A 16,925-nucleotide genomic window follows, 5' to 3' on the forward strand; every position below is an offset into this window, starting at 1 on the left:
GCAGCGATTTTCTTTGCACACAATGACCAGACCATCAAATTTAACGTCTTAACTCTAACGATACATATATCCATTGCACGAAACAAACATCCATAGCCAAACTGATGTTCTCATTGCATGTTTCACACACCATGAAATTTAATCGCACATAAATCCACTGCGTGAAACAACAGTCTCCATAGTGCATAACATAAACCAAAGGGAACCAAATGCATGAAACGAACTTCTCCATAGTGTATGCATCACAAACTTCTCCATAGTGTGTGCATTTGGCACACACTCTTCCTGTCGCCTCGGTGCCCTCCAGCAGCAGGATGATAGATCGCATTATTCAGGCAAATCCCACAACCACGAATTGGTGTTGCCTCTGGACTTCCTGCGAGAAATAAGCCAGAATTAAAACTTGATTTACGAAACGGATTCGGATCAAATGCAGTTACACTAGGAACTACAAGATAAGAACTGCACATGATCTTGGCCATCTATTTTTTCTATGGAGGGTTCAGATTTGAAGCTACAGTATCTGAGCTAGGGTAAAAAAGTAGAAACGAGCGAAAATGACAATATCGAGGATTGTGATTTAGCATACTTGGGTCAATCTTAACACAAGATACACATGACATTCCATCTGGACCCCTTTTCACCTCAGCAAAGAAGAACTTGGGAACAAGGTCAGGACATTGGGTGGCCCCTTTGAGTTTAGCAAGGAAATTTACATGCACCCACACACCATTGAAGAAGGAAGAAACGCTGTCCAGTGCTTTAACCATCTCATACTCATCCTGCCAACATATTCACCAGCATAAGTGGGCACTCGGATGGCACAGATAATAGAGAATAAGCATGATAAGTGTTTAAGAAGAGACCTCATATGATCTGTTATAGTGTTCGAGAGCAACCTTTGCGCATGTTGGGGTCTGCCCTGACACATCATACACATGTTCCTTCCTGCAAGGAATGAGAGCAAAGACAATACAGTCATCAGTTAATTGTTGGTAAGTAGCTGCCATAAGGAAAAACTATATTCGGAGCGATTCAATTTTCCTTTTTTTTAAGATAGAAACCAACTATATTAAGAAATGAGAAACAGTTAAAACATTAGTCAGCAAGCGCACAGAAAATTGGATTACCAACCAGGTTGGCAAACGCTGCTGATAACTGCAACTGCTCTAAAACAACACAACAAAATGCTATTGGGTTGCCATTTATAATGAGGAGCAACGTAATATCTTTCCCTAAAGGGACCAACTATATATTTGTCGACAAATTTTCTCCTAAAAATTTGACAGATGTAATTATAATATAATCGTAGTGTAATTACACTGTAACTTATATGTAATTACACTGTAACTTGCATGTAACTACAGTGTAACTTGTATATAAGTTTCACGTAATTTTGAATCGTTAAATCTATTACAAGATTTGTTTTGGTGAGTAAGAAAAAAAAATCACAGCACACACTATGTGTAAGGATTTGTTCCCACAACCTCCATTTTACCAAAATAACATATTACAAAGAGATTTTTGAAAGTTACATACAAGTTACACTATAGTTACAGTGTAATTACATGCAAGTTACAGTGTAATTACACTACGATTATACTGTAATTACATTTGTCAAATTTTTGGGAGAAAACTTGTCGACAAATATATAGCAAAATCGTTCCCTAAATATGCAACATCTTGTTTACAGGTGTTCCAACAATGCAGAGTACATCACGTTCAATGGAACTAATTGCCACTGCCCTTGAATGTCTAAACTGAATTTTGCGCATTGCATGCATATCTATGTGGACTGCAGAGAGCTTAATCAATTTGCTGAACATTCACATGTTTATAGGTAATCAAGTCTTGATTGCATTACACCAATCTAATTCAAAATAAAAAGACATCATGTTAAACTGAATGTCTCATGTTAAACTGAACATGGTGAACCATTTAGGGCATCGGCCGGAAAAGTTATTTAAAAAACATTACGGCATGTTTGGAGGAAGGGGATTCCAATCCAGATTCCTACCATAAACAAAATCGTAAAAAAAAAAAATCTATAGCAACCCCCTAATACAAAATACGTAGGTAGAGAGGGCGAGGAAATTAAATCGTGCAACATACGCATCGACGATTGAAGATTGCGGGGGTGGGAAGGAAAGGAGGAGATGAGATTAGATTTGATTACCCTTTCTTGTACTGGAGGGAGCCTAGCTGTGGCTTGTTGGTGTGGAGGGGGCCTAGAGAGCTTCAGGTGGCTGTTCCTCTTGCAGATATCGGGCCGCGACGCCAACATCTTTATCTTCGAGAGCTGCGACTGCGACAGCATATTTGTGCACCCCATCCCCATCTTGCGGAGCAAGATCAAGTTGAGCTCCGCCTCCTCCGCCTCCGCCTCCGGCGCCGGCTGTTCTGGGCGCTTGCGCTTGCCCTTTCCACGGAGGGTGCTCATCTCGGGGGCTTCAAGGAGACGACCCGACGGCGAGAGAGACGACGACACCGAATCGATTTGAAGGAGAGAGACGAGACCAAACCGACCTTTTCTCGATCATCTCTGCTTACATCTCACGCGGACGAGAACGGACGGGAACTGTGGCCCACATGTCAGCCTCGGTATCCCGTTTCCGAACCTTCCCTTTTTTTTTCTCTCGTCCCTCTCTACGACGTCCGTCCGATCCGATTAAATCTCGCACATCGTCGGAAAACTGAACAAATGGTTAAATATCTCAAAACTGAAAGGGCCGCAAGAATCAGCTGTTATAAACTGGCGATTCGACGGCCAGAGCCTTAGAGTGGGCCTCCTCCTGGGCCCTCCTAGAATCCTGGTCCGTAAAATGGGTTGGGCTGGGAGCCTGGAAATTGGACCAATCTAAGCCCGTTGCGGAGCTTCGTAAATAAGAGTTGAATTTGTTACTTTGGCAAAAGTAGTGGTTAAATAATAAAGGAACAAGTTCATGTGTCGCTCAACTTAGACAATGAATCCGATTTTTGTCCTTTAACTGAAAAACAATAAGATACAACGGGTCCTTCAACTGTCAAAATCCATAAATCCTAATGCGGTTTGGACGGCGGTTTCATCCAACGTAGCGCCTACGTAGCTAATTTGGCTCGGTCTTCATCTGACATGTAACATGAAATAAAATTTAACAATTTAAAGAATAAAACAAATATATGGGCCCACATGTTAGTTAAATCATAAGATTAAAAAATAGTAGGGGCCCACCTGTCAGTGGACCTTACTTCCTCCACCTTATTCCCTCTCTTATCTGTTCCTATCCTGTCAGGGGCCCACATATTTTGTTTTATTTTTAAAATTCCTTAAATAAATCTCATCTATAGAACTTATCATCACTACTTCTCAAGTTGGCAAATTTCTTGCCAGTTGATTGGTCCACATGGACCTACAAGGTGCTGACACATGAAACAAAGAAAACTGTTGAAGCTAACTAAGCGCTTATGCTCTTTCCTGCTTACAAGAGTGCTAGACTATAAGCCAGCTGAGAAGATAAATGAGAAGTGAGAAGAGCAGTGAGCTACAGATTTTGTGTATATGACATGTGAGACCAAATATTAATAATGTAGTACATGTTTGTAGACAACTATTGTATAAATTGGCTATCAAATTGACTATAAATAAGTTAGAGCTAATAGTTAGCTATACTATTAACTAAACTTGCTCAGTGTCTCTCCTTGCACTTCCAAGGTCAGTAAAATTAACTGAAAAGATCTGGATCTTTCCAATGATTCCAACAATACTAGTACTAAATAGGCGTGACACATTTGAGAAATGAAAAAATAAAAATTAGACAAAACTAGAAAAATATAATAAAAATACAAAAAACAGATAGTGGTCAAAAGGGAAAAAAGACCAAGACTTTCTTAAAAGAATCGATAATTCAATATTATCTAGATCCTAAAGATTTCTGAGCATGTATAAATTAAAATAAGTAAATATAGAACACAACTAAAACTATTTTTTTAAAATATAGTGCGGTGATGCCGACCCCAGCGACATTGAGGCCCTGTTTCTTTCAGCTTAAGATTATTATAATCTAGATTATTAAGTCAGATTACTATAAGCTAGATTGTTATAATCTGTAGTAAAATAAGCGGTTAGTTGTTTCTTTCCTCGATTATTAGAGCCTAAATTATTGAGTTTGCAAGTCTAAAGAGGGAGTGGGGTGGCATGGTGGATAATTTTTCACCCAATAATCTGGAAAAAGCTCACCTAAATAAGCTTATCAAATTATAATAAGCTGGGCTTCAGATTATAATAAGCTACTTCAATAAGTTGTCTGTTTCTTTCAGCTTACTCCCAATAATCTGGATTATAATAATCCCGAACTGAAACAAACAGTGCCCGAGCCACTCTTACGATTGTAGGTGCCACGCTAAATCTAGCCAATGAATTACGGTAACAACTGAAAAATCAAAAACTCTCAAACAGAAGTTCCTAATCTATGCAAGCTACACTCAATTTTTTCACTAAACATCCATTTCTTTTTAATACCGTTTTCACAAACATATATAACAATGTTCGATAACCCATACATAATACAATAGAAGCCTAGCAATTAGCATATATTACGATTACACGCCAATTCTCAACCCTTGACAAACACAAAATCAAAGAGCCCCATTAAAGGGGTTATTTTCAAATAAATTAATATAGAGATTTTACTACAATTAAATTAATTATGTAAAAGACTTGAAAATAATTCTGATACAAAGAGTTTTCATAATCCACATGGGTTATAAATTATGAGGCCCGCCAACTGGCGAGCTGATTTCTACTATTATCACAAATTCACAAGTGCGCACACACTAGTCAAGACACCCTCTAGCATACACTTAGGTTGCGTTCGGTACAGGTATTGGGAATTATCCCTAATCCCTCACGTATATAAAATGAATTTTCTCATTATTGCTTGATTAATTAAGTAGCATTAATAAAAAAATTAAAAATATTTCTAAAAAAAATTAAAAATAAATTAATACGATTTTCTAAAATACTTTTTTATAGAATTTTTTTTAGTTCAAGAAGTATGCGAGGGAGTAAGTGTTAGAAAAGAGTACTCTCGATCAAACCCTTAAAGAGACGGAAAATAGCAGTAAATCTTTAATCGTACTAAATTCCTACTCACCGGGACCTTGACATGCAAATCGTAGTGCCTGAATAACAAGTACTGTAAACTGCAACTAGGGTGCATGGTAAACTGGAACAACAAAAAACCAATGCCGAGCTTTAATTTGTTTCTGTTACAGCAGCCTGACGTAGACAAGATTATAAGAAACATTACCAACTCAGCTCTTCATCAGGAGATAAATCTTAGCACAAACACCCTCCCAACAGAATATAACCGTGAAAAACTACAGTGACCACTAGAGAGCTCATGACAGTTCAGATATCACTCTCTCGCACTTCTCCTCGAGGATCCTCACAGCCTCTGTGAACAGCATCTCTGGCGGTAGAGCTCCAGTAGACTCAATCGTAACTAGTGAGGGGGAAAAAAGAAGTGAGTTGAACATGATAACTAGTCTGATGAAGCTACAAATTTGATAAGGGTGTGAAATTCATGAAAAGGTGTAGTACAATAACAAATAATCAGGTTGTCACTACTTACAGATGAAGTGGTCTCTGACACGCCGTAGTTCTACTTGTTCCACAGTAGGTCCCATAACTTCCCCAGTAGGTCCCATAACGCATTGCCTACAAAGGGTGCATGCTCTTGGCCTAGCAACAACCGCTCTCTTTTCCCCTGCATATGGAAAGGGAAGTGGCGATATTAAAGCACAGGTAGTAACCATAGCTTGAATTATATGAGTTCGAAGGCTAAAGAGACAACAATGCTTTTGACCTAACGAGACAGTTCCATATTGACCTAATGCTTTTGATCTTTTAGCCCTTATTTAGTGCCTTCAAATTTTAGCAGAGCTTCATAAAAAAGTTCTATGCACCTACCATACTACAAATTTTCATGGGCAGATGTTTGTTTCCCTGCTTTTATTGTTTGAACTCTGAAAGTCTGAATCAATTCAAAATTCAAAGGACTACCACTCATATTCACTTCTATTGAGGGTTACTTGGAAAGGACTTAGGAAGCCTTCAAAAAACCATCATCTTGCTTAAGAAACTTTTTAGAAATTGGGGGTCAACAAGGTGTTCATTAGATAAGAGCTTTTCACATATGCTCTCAACATGCATAATTTGAAACAAGTTTACATAAATAAAGTGTGTTGATCACGTTCTAGTGATAACTGGTATTATGAGAAGAATTCCTTTGTTGAGTGTCCAGCGAACACATTAAAGTGACTACAGAGATGGAAAGTTAGTAAATGAATGGCAATATGATGTAACAGGCGTCAAATGGTGAAGACTGGCAAGTCCTAACAAAAGGCAAGGTCATAGGTGTTTATTATTATGAAAAATTTTGCATTCTCCCCTTAACCTCCTATGAACATCTCCATTCAATCGGACTGGGAAATTTTTTTTATAAAAGCATGAGATATACACATTACAGACAGCACGCCTACTTTCTCTTAATACTTTTATAGTAAAATAAGTAATCCAGCAGCTTAGGTTTGGCATCGACTCCCGTACCATCCCAAGATAACAGTGGTAAAATAAGTACGCCAACGACTAAGGGAAACAGAAGTTACCGTTTCCCAGGTCTTCGATGTCAAAAACATTGACTGGGCACTTTGCCACTAGCATCTCTGCATCAGCATCTTTGATTTCTTCACGAAGAACAACCTATGTGATAATATGACACTAAGCCATGAAGATAAAGCAATACGTAGCAACTCACAGTTTTCATAGAAATTCAGCGAAAGAATTTTACCTCAGGGAGCATTCTATACCAAGCTGTAGCAACTGGGGACCACTTGGCATGCACTTTTCCTATTCCCTTAACAGCATGTACCTCAAGTTCAATAGCCTAAAATAGAGCCGATTATTAGAAGGCACAAAGGTTTGCAAAGAATAAACCCATGAAACATAAGCAAAACATTTTCAGAGTAGCATGTTTCCATGAGAAAATATCTTTACAAAAGTGACTATCAGCATGCACATGAACTCAGGCTTGATGAGTTAAACCAAAAAAAAGTATTCATAAAAATAATGGTAAAGCTACATAAGCAGAGGACTCCATGAATTGACTGGATTGAAATCTTCTTTGTATCATGTGGACTCGACAAAGCACCTTAATCCAAATAGTAAGTCTAAAATAACAGAGAATATAGCTACCAAGTACTACTATGACTATCATAATAATATCACAGAAAATAACCATAATAACAAAGTTACCTGGCCTGGCCCAAGCCTCGCAATAGTTATGTCTTTAAATTTCACACCAAGAGGCTTTTCTAAGATATCCTTCTGGCTTTGGCTGAAGGAAGTGTAGGTCTTTTGTTTGTCCCCAGATTGAGCAGGAGATGCCAAAGGTAGTTGGCTACCTTCTGGCAGCCACTCTAAATCACCAGACTTCACTGTGTAGTGAAAAAAACTATGTGAAAACTTGATACAGTAGAAAATATCAACCAACCTTCTAGGAAATACAACAGGCTTGTGCTGCTCAGAATTATATAGAAGTACAACAAGAGAAATAAGAACAGAATACTTAATTTATCATTGACATGTTTTTGTCTTTACCAAAGTAATTTCTTAGATGATTTATTAGCACAAGAGATCACATGATAGACTGTCAAAGCTTTCCGAGTTAAAGCACTGATAACAGAATGGGCATGAATAAGCTGAAGTACCAACAACTAAGGATCCATTATTTGATTCAGTGATATGTGCATGAATGATGAATGATATCAGACTATCCACACCAAAGTTTGTTTACGAGGTTGGGTTTTCGTACATGAGATATTATATAATTAATGTACAAGCACTAGACACACACACACACACACTTTTTTATTTGTATATTACTCTGAACTGTGAAAAGTCTGATTAATGTGGCATCGAAGTAGTTTTTAAATGATTGAGTTGTCTGTAAGTTTCATAACATATAGGGTGATGTATCAACCGGATAACAAATTGGATACTCCATTTATGTAAGATATGGTTCTTTGAAGATTACCAACAGGATCAATCAAATATGGTTATTAAATATTAATTTTATCTGATTGCAAATTGCACATGTAGGGGTCTCCCATGACATGAGGACTATTATCTAACTCAAGATAAACCTGTAAACATGATGCTACTAGCTTATTTAGTGAAAGTGAGCAAAATATGACAATTTGTCTTGAAAAGCATTGAACAAACTTGGTTCAGAAGAATATATGTGGAGCAGAATATTGAGAAATAACCACTCCTGTATGACACACATCAGAGGGGCAAAAATCCATTTGGAAAACTTAATAAGATGATTGGAAACTGCAAAATAGTCTAGGTTGCAGGGAAGTAAGGTACCTGTAAGCCGTGGGGAACCCTTTTGACATGAAACATGGAGTTTGTACACAATAGTGTTTCTTTCAGTTGGGACATCATTTTCTAAAAAATACAGCGGAAGAGTAAAGCTATTATTCATGTATAATAACCAAGTTACAGACAAGAATTAGAACAATTTAAGTTACAGACCTGAGATATATTCAAAAAGCCTAGGATCTGCATCAAGTGGAATAAGGCCAAGTCTATGTGAAAGAACTTCATCTGCTATAACTGAGGTATTGTCAGCCATTAAAACTTTCTCAATTGCCATTGTAGGAACCTGTAAATTCAAAATAACTAAGTACGTGTAGTGAAATGGAACCCCAAATATATGACGTATTAGAAATTTAGAATACAGCAAACAGCTTCCGCGATGGTACAGATGACAACATGAGCATACCTCTGCTATAAGGATTCTCCGAAAAGCATTAGCCATTGATGCATCAATACCAATCATATCAAACTCCATATCATCTTCCGTAAGTCGATTTACCACGACTTTAAAGTTTTTGCAAAACTTATCCGCTGAGACACTGTTATCAATTCCCATAGCAGCAAAAGCACCAGCGTATTGAAAACCTTCAGTCTTTAAACATATAAAACAATAGATTAGGCCTATTGTACACACACTGAAATAATAAACAGCCAATTTTGTTTCATATAGAACATAAAAAAGAAGATCATAAAGTACGGCCCCTTCAATATCCAATTATCTGAGAATTAATCAATTAGACGCAATCATGCAGTAGCGTAGAAAGAGTGCTGCCCTATGAGAAATCAGGCTCCTTGACAGAACAAATTATCAGAACGCTTGATTTCCACAGGAAGCAATAGAATCTAACAAGCAAAAAATTTAACTGAATAAATATACACACATGCATATATATATAGGTGTCTGATAATAATTAAAAAAAAACTGCGCGGAAGCAAAAGGAAGAGTAGCGTGGAAGAATGGATACATTTACGGGGGCGTCGCCCTTGCAGACCACACGCGTCCGCTGGACCTCAAGGTGCTCCGGAAGCTTGTTCTTCTCCTGCTTGGGCTCATCGTCCGTGCCCTTCCTCGATTTCGTCCCCTTCTTCGGCATCTTCCCCCTCACCCCTCCTGTTCTCAACAGAGCCTGAGGTGAGGCACCGGAGAAGGAGAGGAAGTCAGGCGGCGCGCGCCGCCAGCCACAGCAACTAGTCGGCACCGGAGGGGCGGGGCGGCGCTAGCTAGCACAACGCTTGCTGCACGCGAGCGGCGGCGGCGGCGGCGGGCGGCCGGAGTTGCGGTGAAGTGTGCGTGTGGCGAGAAGGCGTAATATTTAGCGTAGCTCTGTGGGCCAGAATAATATAAAAATATGAGGCCGCTAGGTTTGGCCCATATAAGGCCCAACTCGTTCTCCTCTATCGCCACAGTGCAAAAAGCCCACGAAACCACCGGCCACCTGCTCCTCCTCCTCCTCCTCCTCCCGTCCTCCGTCCTCCTCCTCCACAGTCCTCTCCATCTCCATCTCCGACTTCCTCAGATCTCCAAGGCGAGAAGCCCTCGAGGCCCGCCGCGCCGCACGCAGGGATGTCGGCGAGCAGCGCGCCGGTGGACGCATCGGGGGATCCGATCCCGACCTCGTCGGTGCTGATGGCGGCGTCGAAGCACATCGCCGTGCGGTGCAGGCCGGAGAACGTGGCCTTCCTCAACTGCAAGAAGAAGGACCCCAACCCGCAGAAGTGCCTCGAGAAGGGCCGCCAGGTCAAGCGCTGCGTCTTCGACCTGTGAGTCGCCTCGCCTCGCCGCCGCTCCCCCTCCTCCTCCTCGGTTCATCCTCGCTGCCCGCGCCCTTTTTTGTCCGATCCCCTCACGCCCCCTCCTTGAACTCGGGGATTCGAGAAATGTTGCTTCGATTAACGCTGTGATGTTTTTAGTCCGTGCTGCTACTTAAATTTTCTTCTAATCCGTTAGATAAAATTGATAATTTTCTTCTAATCCGTTAGATAAAATTGATAGGTAGGAATACGTTTTTTTTTTCTTTTTTGCTTCAGCGGTCAGTGTTTGGTAGTGTATCAGTGCATAGTCGACTGGTGCCTAACGAATATGTGATGATGCTGGGTTGCATTTTCTGGGAGTGGATTTTGTTTCGATGATACACGCACTAGCTAGTTGCTAATGTGGTTGTGATAGTTGTTACTAGCTGGTGCCATAGTTTGTAGTGACTAGTGTGTGTAGGGTTCGTTCTGATTGTTGTGCATTCTTACTAATGCCGGGGGCTAGAATAACAGGGTAACTCTGTAGCAAGTAGTATGTCTTTTAGGAATATGTTATGCAGAGCTGATATGAAATTTAGCTTTTCAGTGATTAGCTGCAGCTCACAAAGGTGTGAAATTGTGAGCTCATACATGATAATGTTCTTCTCCATTCAGAAAAACAAATTTGTTATCCTTCTGGTCAGATTATGCAGCATAGGGGATTAGGTAGTTATTGGGATTATCGCACTCAGCAGCAAGCTGGCTTTGTTCTTAGTCTCGGTGGTAGAACTTAAATAACTTGTTAATGTTATAGGTTAATTTCATTCAACCAGAGATAATGTATTCTTATATGCAGCCAATGCAGACTATTACTTGCTTATATTGTTCACTTTTAGTCCTAAGATAGGAAATCTACTTACGGATGAGACTTTTTTTTTCTGTTTTTCCTTGTTCTATTTGTGTCTCGAGTTGTCTGTGTTAGGACTTGATTCCCAAACATTCATTTATCTTTGGACATTTCAATTTGTACACTATTGTAGTATATACTTGTGTGTATGTGCCTTTTTTGTCCAAAAATCAAACATAGTTCATGGTGCAAACTAGCATCCCTAATATATCCTAGAGAGATTTAGAAGATAATATACAAGTATATGACTCCACAGTGCTGAAGTTGATAGTTAGTATTCACTTATTTTACAGTACGTTCCTGCTTCCTTTACAAGGTGACACCTGCTATTACTTTGTTATCTTCTCCAATTTTATTAAAGCAAAATGTGAGGAGTGATCACTGACCAGAACAAAATGTGTACACAATGAGTGACCACTAACCAGTGCAGACTGAGCACACCACGCCTTCTCCTCCACTGTAAGCCAGGAATCATTTAGCTTATTAATCTTCCATGATAAGTTGGTAGCTTAAACTACAATACTACATTGCTCTAGAGTTAGTTCAGCTAAGCAGTTAGCATGAAACCTCGCGTAGTCGCTTGCTGTTTTTCAGTAATATGAAATGTATTGTTGCTGCTTGATTTAGATTCCATCTGCTAAATGATCAGATGAACTTTTTGGGTTTAGAGCATATAGCAAAGGCAGAAGGATACCTGTTGTTGATCCATACTGTTTTATTGTTTATATGGAATAATCAAGGAAATAAGTACTCCCCCTGTTTCAAATTACTCATCATTCTAGGATTCAATTTTGTTTTTGCCACAATACTTGTCATTCGCGCATTCCAGAGCACTTTTAGAGGTGAACTTCCCACCCTACCCAATGCAGCCACATGTCAATCCAATCACAGCTCCCATTGGCTCGTCTCAGCTAATTAGAGAATGACTGCTTTGGAAAAACAATTGAAATGCACTTGATGAGGGTAATAATGTAATTTGCCACAGCTCATTGGTTAGTGTGAAATTTGTTAGAATGACAAGTAATTTGAAACATAGGGAGCAGCACATTCTCGCCTTCTAGGAATAGCCACTGACTGCCATCTGCAGGAGTGCCTGCCTACTGAGGTACGATGATGAGTTATGGCCTCAAGTGGTAGTTGCAAAGATGACACTTAACATTTCTTTGATGGTACAGCTTATGCGTATCTCAGTATCTCACAGGATGTACAGAGAACATTGTGTTACTGGGCTAACATTTTATTGAAAGAACAGGAAAAGAATCCAACTAATCACTATTAAGGAGATAGAGCTGTGCAAAGTTCATAATATAGAGCTTGCAGCAAAATGAAAAGCCAATGAACAACAGTTAAATACTATTGATATGTCGAAAGCTTGTACACTTGAGGAGTGACTAGAGGCTATGACTCTGATCATTCTGTGTGCTATGTCTCTGAAGTCTGAACAGCCATTCCTGTTTATTATCTCTTGTTTCAATGTTACTCAAGTAACATGCTCTGTTATTGAAGAATCCTTGATTTCATGTTACTTTGTGTTGACCCTTTTTGTGATTATAATGATATAGAATTTTAGGTGGTGTAGATTAAAGAGTACATCACTACAGTGAATAAATGGAGGAAATGTGGTTTTATGATTAGGTGTATTACACAAATATTTAGTCTTGCCACAGAGAGGCAGAGTAATTTGGTATTGCATGAGCTGACAATTATTTTCTTCTTCTTTTTGTTGCCTTTCCAGTAGTGCTTGTTTGCTAGCCTTTCCAAGCAGACTAGTTATTATTATTATTACTAGCATGGTGGCCCGCGCAGATTGCGCGGCTAGCATCATTATATTTTCTCTCATATAATAGCATATATGTTTTATCATTATATTATTCAAATATATTAAAATGACAACATAATTTTAAATTTTGCAATAACTTTACGAAACTACTAATGTGTAATATTCATATTGTATTTTATATATGTGTTAGTTATTAATTATTTTTAATATCAAATTTTAGTTATTTGTAAATTATATATACTCCTATATGGACTCTAGACTCGTCTTTTAATATTTCTTTTTTTCAATTCTGAATTTTTATTATTTCTAATTGTATTTATATGTGGACTCTAAACTCATCTTTCAATATTCTTTAATTTTTAATTTTTAATTTCAGTTACTTCTAAATTGTATTCCTATATTTACTTTAAACTCTTCTTCCCATGTTTTTCTTAATTTTGAATTTTAGTTCTTTGTAAATTTTATTTTTATACGGACCCTAAACACCACTTTTAATTTTATTATGATTATTCCGAATTTTAGTACGGACCTTTACTCTACTTCTAATATTCCTTAATTTTTAATTCCGAATTTCTATTTTTTTTCTTAATTGTATTTCTATATGGACTCTATACTCTACTTCTAATATTCCTTATTTTTAATTCCGAATTTCTATTATTTCCTAATTTTATTTGTATATGGACTCTATACTCTACTTCTATTATTCCTTATTTTTAATTCCAAATTTCAGTTATTTCCTAATTGTATTTTTATATGGACTCTAGTCTCCTCTTCTAATATTTCTTATTTTTTAATTCCGAATTTCAACTATTTCTAAATTGTATTTCTATATGGACTCTAGTCTCCTATTCTATTATTCCTTATTTTTAATTCCGAATTTCAGCTATTTCTAAATTGTATTTCTATATAAACTCATCTTTCAATATTCTTTAGTTTTTAATTTCAAATTTTAGTTACTTCTAAATTGTATTCCTATATTGACTTTAAACTCTTCTTCCCATGTTTTTCTTAATTTCGAATTTTAGTTATTTGTAAATTGTATTTTTATACAGACTCTAAACTCTACTTTTAATTTAATTATGTTTATTCCAAATTTTAGTTAGGTTTAAATTCCTATATGGACTATATACTCTACTTCTAATATTCTTTATTTTTAATTCCGAATCTTTATTTTTTATTAATTGTATTTCTATATGGACTCTATACTCTAATTCTAATATTCCTTATTTTTAATTCCGAATTTCTATTTTTTTCCGTAATTGTATTTCTATATGGACTCTATACTCTACTTCTAATATTCCTTATTTTTAATTCCGAATTTCTTTTTTTTTCCGTAATTGTATTTCTATATGGACTCTATACTCTATTTTTAATATTCCTTATTTTTAATTCCGAATTTCTATTATTTCCTAATTATATTTGTATATGGACTCTATACTCTACTTCTTATATTCCTTATTTTTAATTCCGAATTTCTATTTTTTCCGTAATTGTCTTTCTATATGGACTCTAGTCTCCTCTTCTAATATTCCTTATTTTTTATTTCCGAATTTCAGCTATTTCTAAATTGTATTTCTATATGGACTCTGCCTTTTCTTTTTCTATATTTCTCCGATTAATGTGAGAATTTCTAGGCCATGAGAGCGAACGTGGAGGCTCCTTTAATAATATAATAGAAGATTGCTCAAGAACATTTTAAGTTAGTGAAGTAATATGCACAGGCTTTGCTTCTTCACCATAGTTTTGTGCATGTTGCACAAGACAGACAGTACTGGAGAGCAGGATAGTAAATAATGATGTTATTACTTGGGATCTGACCTTTCTGCAACTGACAACATGCAATATATTGTAAAGCTGCCATGGTCAGTTGGTTTTATGTTAACAATGTTCTATTACTCTCTATTACACACAGCAGGGTGTGTGCATGGGAAATTGAATGAAGATTTCTAGTTTCTCATTTATGAACATTTAAACTCAATGAAGATTTGTGACCCTTTTGGTTGAGTATTGTGCATTTTGTAGTTAAACCATTATGTTTCATCTGCACTCTCTACTTGCTTGTTTGCTTTATAGTTCTTTCTGATAATATTCTCATTCTCAGGTTGAAAGAACTTCACCAGAAGTGCCCCAAGGAGATGGACGCCTATGCCGGCTGCATGTATTACTACACCAACGAATTTGACTTCTGTCGTAAGGAGCAGCAAGATTTTGAGAGTGCATGCCCCGTATCTGAGTAGCCTCTCAGGGTTTTACTTCAAATGAATGATCTTCACAAATAAGGAGAAAAAGCCGACAAACCAAGTTCATGATCTCCCATGTTTGTTGTTGTCCTCACAGAATTTTTCTTTTCGGATGACTAGCACGCCTCTGAGCTTTTCATCCTGCTTGTCATTATTCTCATGCAAGATTTTCTCACCAATCAACAACACTGTTTGAGTTGGATGGCAATCTTGTTGTCTTGAGTCAGCTGTAGCCCTAAGATAAGTTGATCGATGATGTTACTCTTATGATTTGCAACGTTTCATGGAGTCTCATTGTTTCTTACTTGTCTCGCTCTCTCCTCAGTCCTCTGGACCTCTAAAACTTTAGCTTTCCGTATGTTGCTATGGAGTATGGACTGGAGTATATATGTTGCTATTGATGGAGTACTGTTACTCGATGCTTCAGAATTCTGGTCTGTACTGATCGGTACTGTGCCGTGTTTGCAAGGACGGTTGCGACAGCGACCTGCCAATTTTTTCCAGTACGTTGGTTAGCTCTTCTTCACCGCTGCTACCAACGCAATGCAAAGGCATGGGTGCCGACGCAATGCAGAGGCATGGCGGCATGGGCGCACAAAACTGCCAGCGAGAAGGGCGTAAATGCGTCGCCAGCGAGAACTGCGTGAGGATTCTGGCGTTTGCAGAGAATTGATGATGCAAAAGGTACGTGCATATGAATCGTGCCGTGGAATGCTGTCACGGTTGAGCCTTTTATTATCGCTGCATCTATACTCCACACGCACATAGCAGTTCAGCGGCTCATCCTGTTGCATCCATGTCAGTTCGACAGGGAAGTTAATGTGATCTTGGTAGGTTCATTTCAACTCTGATCCATTTATCTCTACTTAAGAACTACTCATATGTCTAGTTTAGAATATAATGTAGTACTATAAATTTGCACAAATTTATGCAGGTTTTCTACTTTTCTCTATGGAATTTTCAGAAACATATTCCCCTATTTGTATAGGTACGGCAAACGGTATATGAAAATATGCAAACTACGGATACAATTATGTAGTACTCCGTACAAGGATTTTTTTCATTGGATGCTCTTACGCCGATCCAGTCACCCTTGCCCGTTCACGGAGAGCAGCCAACAGTGTCAGCTCCATGTGAGCAAAGCGCGTCTCCTGCGAGGCGTGTCGGTCGGGCCCTCGTCCCGGTGCAGGATCGTGGCCGTCCAACCGAGCAATCGACGGCGCGGATTCAGTCACAGGAGCGGCGCCGCGCGCAAGGGGACCGTCCCGTCCAGGCGCAGACGCATCTACGGCGAACGGTCACCACGCGCGAGTCACTGTCGTCGCTGTCGCGAAACAAACAGTTGGTCTCATCTACCTTGATGTGGAGTGATGTGTGTGACAAGAGAGAGAATTCCCTTGAAAAAACTCGGAATTTTCCATGAGACCATCAGACCATGACCATTTGCGTACGTTTTAGAGGGAGTTAAGGGATCGAGCATCTTATATTTGGAATGTCTCTTTGAGAGCAGCAATTGTCGTGTGCATATGTTGCTATCGGGGAGCCTTCCGAGCTATGATCGCCAACAAAGTACGGAGTATTGGTACAAGGGGTTTCCGGGGTGAAAAGGTTGATCACAACACTACTTTGTTTTATCGATTCCATGTAGGTGTGGCTGTGTGCACTTTGCAGAGACCGGCTTGAGTGTTCTCAAACTTTAAGTTCAATAAAACTTTTACTATAAAAAAATCCTTGTAAGTGTTGTCTTTGAATTATTTTTGAATAAAAATACAGCACTGACTTTAGTTAGTTCGGACGACATAGGTGGATAAATGATCGTTCATTCTTATTCTTAGACTATGTTTC

General features: G+C 38.4%; 2 protein-coding genes and 1 pseudogene across 2 annotated transcripts; 1 reads left to right on the top strand and 2 right to left on the bottom strand.

Moving 5' to 3' along the window:
- Window positions 1-48: 48 nt before the first annotated feature.
- Window positions 49-2,559, bottom strand: LOC127765707 (uncharacterized; annotated as a pseudogene).
- Window positions 2,560-5,145: 2,586 nt separating this feature from the next.
- On the bottom strand, window positions 5,146-9,719 carry LOC127767331 (uncharacterized). The gene is made up of 9 exons (XM_052292630.1): window positions 9,388-9,719; window positions 8,829-9,014; window positions 8,579-8,708; window positions 8,411-8,491; window positions 7,295-7,476; window positions 6,831-6,926; window positions 6,649-6,742; window positions 5,613-5,747; window positions 5,146-5,483 (listed from the first exon to the last, which is right to left on the bottom strand). Exons 1-9 carry the CDS (start codon window positions 9,514-9,516, stop codon window positions 5,380-5,382), a joined length of 1,137 nt encoding a protein of 378 aa, XP_052148590.1. The 5' UTR covers window positions 9,517-9,719; the 3' UTR covers window positions 5,146-5,379.
- Window positions 9,720-9,854: 135 nt separating this feature from the next.
- On the top strand, window positions 9,855-15,384 carry LOC127767332 (NADH dehydrogenase [ubiquinone] 1 alpha subcomplex subunit 8-B-like). Its single transcript, XM_052292631.1, has 2 exons — window positions 9,855-10,183; window positions 14,942-15,384. Exons 1-2 carry the CDS (start codon window positions 9,987-9,989, stop codon window positions 15,075-15,077), a joined length of 333 nt encoding a protein of 110 aa, XP_052148591.1. The 5' UTR covers window positions 9,855-9,986; the 3' UTR covers window positions 15,078-15,384.
- Window positions 15,385-16,925: the final 1,541 nt, after the last annotated feature.

This window comes from Oryza glaberrima, chromosome 3 (assembly GCF_000147395.1).
Source record: "Oryza glaberrima chromosome 3, OglaRS2, whole genome shotgun sequence".
Classification (NCBI taxonomy): Eukaryota; Viridiplantae; Streptophyta; class Magnoliopsida; order Poales; family Poaceae; genus Oryza; species Oryza glaberrima.

Bases quoted from the DNA above. Each gene is read 5' to 3' on its own strand.
- LOC127767331 (XM_052292630.1), bottom strand. From the start codon at position 9,516: ATGCCGAAGAAGGGGACGAAATCGAGGAAGGGCACGGACGATGAGCCC. The intron at 5,748-6,648 runs GTAACTTCTGTT...TTCCATATGCAG, and splicing joins CATCGAAGACCTGGGAAACG to GGGAAAAGAGAGCGGTTGTT. The intron at 5,484-5,612 runs GTAAGTAGTGAC...CCCCCTCACTAG, and splicing joins TGTCAGAGACCACTTCATCT to TTACGATTGAGTCTACTGGA.
- LOC127767332 (XM_052292631.1), top strand. From the start codon at position 9,987: ATGTCGGCGAGCAGCGCGCCGGTGGACGCATCGGGGGATCCGATCCCG. The intron at 10,184-14,941 runs GTGAGTCGCCTC...TCTCATTCTCAG, and splicing joins AAGCGCTGCGTCTTCGACCT to GTTGAAAGAACTTCACCAGA.